Genomic DNA, 6,499 nt, shown 5'->3' with positions numbered 1-6,499 from the left:
AATTCCCCCATGGTAGCTCTTCTTTTTCATTCCATTGGTTAATGATTAAAAATTAAAGGAAAGAGATTTGTAGAGAGAATGTAAATTCTATTTATTTTAATTAAACCAACTTGATGGATTGAAATGATCATTCTTTTACAATCCTATTTTTATTTATATGTAAAAAGGAAAGGCTAATCATTTTCTTGTTTGTTTTCTACTTTCCAAGACATCAGGGGACAAACCATTTTTCTTTTACGAAAATCCCATTACTTTACTACTTACGTTTTCTCCGTCACCATTTTCCACATCCCAACTAGTAATGTCAATGACTAAAGAATAAACCGCAAGAGTCGATCAAAGCTCTTCATCATGTTAAAGGGGCATTACTTATGTTATTAAATTATAATAATAATAATAATAATAATAACAGTAATAGTCTCTCTGGGTGGCCCCAAATCCAAGCCATAGGCCTTTTTGACTTTTTCTTCAGGATTCGGGTTTCTATTTAAATCCCCCTCTAACTTCAACTTTCTTCATCGTCCATCAATTAGAGTCTCCAAAATCTGCCGAGGCATTTGATTGTTTGGTTGAAGACAAAGGTGAATCCATGGCGGCTACAGGTCTTCTACTGGGTTTAATACTTGTTTTGGGTTGCTTTTCAGAGATTTGTGTTGCCACCATCTCTTTCTCTTCGTTGCAAACAACACTTGTTGTCACTGTTTCTCATCCACGACGACGTAAGTCAACCCCTCTCCCCCTCTCCAAATTCCATACCATTTTATAATTGTCTATCCCTATATTTTTATTTTTATTTTACGTGGAGTATTTCTTTTTCTTTTTTGAAAAAAAATGATGGGGTTTTTATTAAAATATGTATTATTCTAGATTAAAAAGCTAGGGAAAATCCATTTGATTTCCTGAAGTTATAATTTTTTGTTTTCATAGATGTTTAAGATTTGGTGGATTTTTTTTATTTTTTTATGCATTAGATGTGTTTTTATGGTGGATGATGTAATTCTTGTATACCCTTACTTTCTCTCTTTCTATTTTACTTGCTTATATTTTGTAAATAGATTTCAGCTAAAAACTTAAATCTCATTGCACCTCGCTAATTTAATCAATATCATATGTAAATAATCTTATTTCTCATCTAACTCTACCAATTTTACAGCTTTCAATTTTTAAATATTAATAATTAACCAATTTGGATACAACGACAAAACAGGAAAATTGAGGTTTATCCCTATTTTACTTACTTTATACTATTTTATATGCTATGACCAATTTTAGTTAGAGCACTAGTTAAAAGTTTTCGCATTCAAACCCTATCCACCTCCTCCCTTTCCTCCAATTACATAATTCAACACTAAAATAAATGTCTTACAATCAAATGTGATATATATTTTATGCTTAAAACCCTTCAATTCAATAGATATCACGAATAAAATATTAATTCAATTAGAAAATTATTAAAAACAAAGTAATTAATATGAATATTTATCTTGTTATATTTTAATATAAAAATTTATAAAATATTTACTAAGAACACAAAAATTTTTAAAGTATCCATTTTATCATTTCAACTTTTTACCTAATTTTTCAACTACATCATTGATATGCTTTAACCTAAAGGTTTTAAGTTTTAGAAATGAAACTTTTTGTTTATGTAATTTTCAAACTATACCCATATTAAATATATATTTATATCTGACACTAAAGCTTAGTTTTATGGATGCCTCTCAAAAATATTTTTGGAAGAAAAAAACATTTGAAGAGAAATTAGAATTTTTAACTTTAAAAAAAAAAAAAAGCTTTTAGGCCAAATTTTTAGCTTGAGAGAAACACTTTTTCTCTCAAAAATCAGCTTGTTTAAAAATATTTTTGTGTTAAAAATGTTTCTTAGGAGTAATACTAAACTGGCCCTAAGATAAATTCAGGTAAAATAATGGTAGATTTTTATTATAGATACGTCCAAAAATGAAAGATAATATGAGAAGAAGAATACATGTATGAACGGTATTAAACGTGGAAATTTAGAGGTAAATTGACATTTTATCTGCCATTACCATTTTTTCCACTTGGATTTTCTGCTTCTTCAATATTGTATGCGCCCACGCCAACGACTTGTAAAGGAAAAACAAACTAATTAAATAGTGGTCGCGACGCAATGTCTTCCTCCTGCCTTCATTTTGTATTTCATTTCTTTTGTTGATTTTTACCATAATTGGTTTAATTAAAATTTAAAACTTTAATCATTTATTTATTTTTTATATCTCGAGTCATTTGGTTAAGATGATTAAATTGTGCAGTTCTTAGAGCTGGGGAAGACAAAATAACAGTGAGATGGGGGCTGAACCAGAGTCTCCCAGCAGGGACCGACTCGGCCTATAAGACAATCAAGGTTCAGTTATGCTACGCACCCATTAGCCAGGTTGACCGCGCCTGGAGGAAAACCGAGGAGCATCTTTCCAAAGACAAAACTTGCCAATTCAAGATCGTTAAAATGCCCTACACCACCGGCAACCAAACTTTGGAATGGACCATTGAGCGAGACGTGCCGACTGCCACATACTTCGTCCGAGCCTACGCACTGGACGCCAATGATCACGAAGTGGCTTACGGTCAAAATACTGATGCCAAAAAGACTACCAACCTCTTCGAAATCCAGGCCATCAGCGGACGCCATGTCTCGCTCGATATCGCATCCGTTTGCTTCAGCGTTTTCTCCATCGTTTCCTTGATGGGCTTCTTCTTTGTGGAGAAAAGAACAGGAAGAAAGGCTCAACAGTAGTTGATGAAACATGCAAAGCAAATCAAACTTTCAAATGTGTAATTTATATGTTTCTTGTTTAAGACGGTGTGTATTATTATTATTATAAGCTTTCAAAGCACAGAGACAGTATGTCATATTGAAACCTTGAACTCATACATTCCACAAAACATGTCTAATAAGGACTGAAACTAATGGTGGTATTTTTCATTCCATCTATTCCACAAAACATGTTGGTACCTGGAGGGTATTCCAAGGCAGCTTCAAGCACTCGATGATGAATTCTGTGAGGATCGATTGAATGCCCTCCATCATAAATATCCTGTCCTGCAAGACAAACTTTCAAACAATCGTATCGATGAATCACATCCATTACCTCGGTTGTAACTCGTTTAATAAGGATTGAAATGAATGTTGGTGCTTTTCATTCGATCTGTTCCAACGAGTGATAACATGTTGTCATAAACCTCTATATATCCAAATGCATCAGTACCCGGCGGGCATTCCAAGGCAGCTTCGAGCACTCGATGATGAATCCCGTGAGAATCAAGCGAATGTCCTCCTTCATGATCGTGTCCTGCTAGACAAATCTTCACACAATCATATCGATGAATAACATCCATTACTTCATCGTAATTCCATAGAAGTGGCTCTTGGCTCGAAGCACCCGGATCTAGAGGCAAATGACAACATACAACTACTTTCTGTTTCATATTTGTTGCTTCTCGAAGTACACTATCTAGCCATTCCATTTGCTCTTCCCCAACAGCTCCATTAAACATAAGGAACCTTCTATCAAGTCCCTCGAGTCCGTTTGGGCTGTTTTTATCGGAGTTTGGGTTTCTTTCTCTCAAGAACTTCAATGCCTCCAATGTTTTTGGATGGTCATGAGGCCATCCGATTGCACTGATATCATAACCATCCAATACAACAAATCTGTATCCCGGTGCCGGTGAAAACTCGTAGTAGGCACGACCGCCATCAAGATTCGGGATCTTCAATAAAGGAAGTAACTTATCCCTTGGGAGATTGTAAAGACAATGATTCCCAATCATATGATAAACAGGACCCTTAAAATTTTCAAACTCACCAACCACTTTTTTGACAGCATTTAGAGATTGATCCTTGGGACATTTCCCATCAACAATGTCTCCGAAATGAATGGCGAAGTTAATATTCTTGTTGTTGTTCCAGCTCTTGACTGCCCTTTGCAAGACGAGCATACTATGTCGATAAAACCGTGGAACTCCGAGGAACGAGTGGCCATTAGGGATATCAGCATACTGGACATCAGTCATAACTCCAAAGGAAAACAGAGGATGCCCGCCTCGCCCATTTGTTAATCCCTTTGCGGACCCCATGAGGGATTCTCTCCTTACTCCTATCAGAGTTACCAAATCATTGATTCATTTGGCAAGGATGAATCAAAAGATAATCGAATAGCTGCCCAACACGAATATGTTCAATTTTCATTACAAGACATACACAAAAACTAAACAATTACATTAAAAGCATCCGAAACAGAACCAATAGAAAATTATTTTTTTCTAATTAAAAGGGAATGTAAGGAGTAAGAACAGACATACTTTTTTTTGCTTGTTTGAAATACGAGGAGAAAAGAAAACTCCAATGCCAATAGACGTGTGTTTTTGTTTTTGTTGCAGATTATGACGAAAAATGGTTGTTGATGAAGAGATGGAGTTTGATGGGTGAAGGTTTTTTTTCCCCTTTTTTCGAAATAAATTATCAATTATGGTTATAGGTGGAAAATTTTAAGACGGAAGTTGGCTTGCTGTCGGAATATGAAAGAAAATATGTAATTGCAAATTTAGTCCTTAAAATTATTTATATTTTTGCTATTACACCCCCTTATCTTTTATTTTAGTTAATTTAATCCTTACGGTATTGTTTAAGATCAGTTGACATATATTTAATGCATACTATGGATTAAAAATTAAACCAATATTTATTTTAAATTAGAATAATATTAATAGAATTATAGACTTATATTTACTATAACTATTTAAGATAGAGTATGAATATTAAATTATTAGTGAGTCAACATTTGAATAGAGCATAAATATTAGAGAGGATTTCAAGATATGGCAAATCTATTCACTCTATCAATAATTGAGTCAAATTTAGTGTATTATAAAGGATTTGTCTTTTTTATTGATTTCTATGGATTGAATCAAAAACAACTCTTGAATAAGATTTTCAACTCCAAGGATGAATCTAAAAAGAAATCTATCAACTCTACCTCCTATTTTTTACAGAGAAAATGAAACAACTTCGAAGAATTTAAATTATAATTTTGTAATATTTCTTTTTCCTAAATAAGCTTACTCGTCAATATTAACATTTTACATATCTTTAATAGTATTGTAGTTAATTTGAAACTATCCATAATTCAAAATCAATCAATTCAAAATGAACTACATTAAGAAAGAGTAATCCAACATCATTGTAACACACCTGACCCGTATTCGACGCCAAAACAGGGTTACAGATTATTATCGGACTTATAACTTATACCATCAAACATTTCATAATCAATTATCATTCAAATCAAAAACCATATCTTGTATTTCCCATGGATACCTGTGTTAGTTTGTATCGAACTCGTATAATCTCGTATCATTATCGTGCCCGTTGAACCATTTGAGATACTATCGGATACTAGGGTAATCTCGCACACTAAGTGCCAATACATGGTCAAAACCACATCTATCTCATATCTCATATAGATGCTCACTCTCGAGCCATCACTGGGTCTGCTCACACAAGCTGTAAATCAAGACGTAGCTACACGGTGCTGCTCACACAAGCTGTAAAGTAACCGCAACACATGCCAGAAACTCAGCCACCGGTAGAACGTACGAGACCAGCACCCAAAACACGGTAACCCCTAATGACATGTCATTTGTATCCTAAATATTTCTAAGATTCAAACGAGACTCGATAGTCGTCGTGCGTCATTAAATTTTCCTTGTTTCGTTAAAAGCTAAATTGTATACTAACATATATAAGTCAATTCATTTTCAATAAAATTTCATATAATAACATTCAATTTAATCAACATTATACATAGTGTAGTTCATACGAACTTACCTGGCTAAATTACAAGAAATACCAAAGTTTAGGGGTATTTTAGTAATTTTTTATTTTCCTCGATTTTTCACCGATCTTGATCTAAATTAATAAATTCATTCAATATATTAATTTAGACAATAAAATAATTCATTTCATACAATTGGTCATTTTTGACTTTTTTATAAAATTACCCCTAAAGTTTTACTTTTATTCAATTTAGTCTATGAGCCCAAAATATGCAAATTAACTATTTTTACCCAGAATTGAGCTTAGCCGAATGTTCATGGTATCCAAAACAGTCCATTTATGCAACAATTTCAGATTAAATTCTTGTACTTTTATTAATTTAACAATTTAGTCCCTAATTAAAAAAATCATCAAAATCACTTAACAAAATACTTTTAAATACAAATCAACATTATAAATTCATTATCTAACATCAAAAACCACAATATTCATCAATGACAATATTCAAAATCTTTAACAGTTTTAAAATCGAAGGTACGGGCTAGGTAGACCTAGTTGCAATATTCTCAAAAACATAAAAATTATTAAAAACAAAACCAAAAATACTCACATGAAAGCAAAAATAGGGATGGCCGAATGAAGCTTCATACATGGCTTCTTTTTTAATTTGCTATTCTGTTGAAGAAA

General features: G+C 32.9%; 2 protein-coding genes across 4 annotated transcripts; one reads left to right on the top strand and one right to left on the bottom strand.

Moving 5' to 3' along the window:
* Positions 1-394: 394 nt before the first annotated feature.
* On the top strand, positions 395-2,922 carry LOC108483806 (high-affinity nitrate transporter 3.1-like). The gene is made up of 2 exons (XM_017787395.2): positions 395-719; positions 2,292-2,922. The coding sequence occupies exons 1-2, from the start codon at positions 590-592 to the stop codon at positions 2,771-2,773; spliced, it is 612 nt and encodes a 203-aa protein (XP_017642884.1). The 5' UTR covers positions 395-589; the 3' UTR covers positions 2,774-2,922.
* Positions 2,211-4,515, bottom strand: LOC108483804 (manganese-dependent ADP-ribose/CDP-alcohol diphosphatase-like). 3 transcript variants are annotated; one of them, XR_001871146.2, is made up of 3 exons: positions 4,339-4,509; positions 2,993-4,195; positions 2,211-2,730 (listed from the first exon to the last, which is right to left on the bottom strand). XR_001871146.2 is itself a non-coding variant. In XM_053027974.1 (2 exons), the coding sequence occupies exon 2, from the start codon at positions 4,111-4,113 to the stop codon at positions 3,145-3,147; it is 969 nt and encodes a 322-aa protein (XP_052883934.1). In that variant the 5' UTR covers positions 4,114-4,133; positions 4,339-4,515; the 3' UTR covers positions 2,816-3,144. The 3 variants fall into 3 exon arrangements, 2 of the variants coding, with proteins under 2 accessions (XP_052883934.1, XP_017642882.1); XM_053027974.1 differs by lacking the exon at positions 2,211-2,730 and having other exon boundaries at positions 2,816-4,133; positions 4,339-4,515; XM_017787393.2 differs by lacking the exon at positions 2,211-2,730 and having other exon boundaries at positions 2,816-4,195.
* Between the last annotated feature and the right edge of the window lie 1,984 nt (positions 4,516-6,499).

Source organism: Gossypium arboreum, chromosome 1 (genome assembly GCF_025698485.1).
Source record: "Gossypium arboreum isolate Shixiya-1 chromosome 1, ASM2569848v2, whole genome shotgun sequence".
Taxonomy (NCBI): Eukaryota; Viridiplantae; Streptophyta; class Magnoliopsida; order Malvales; family Malvaceae; genus Gossypium; species Gossypium arboreum.
This window is presented reverse-complemented; position numbering and strand designations above follow the sequence as displayed.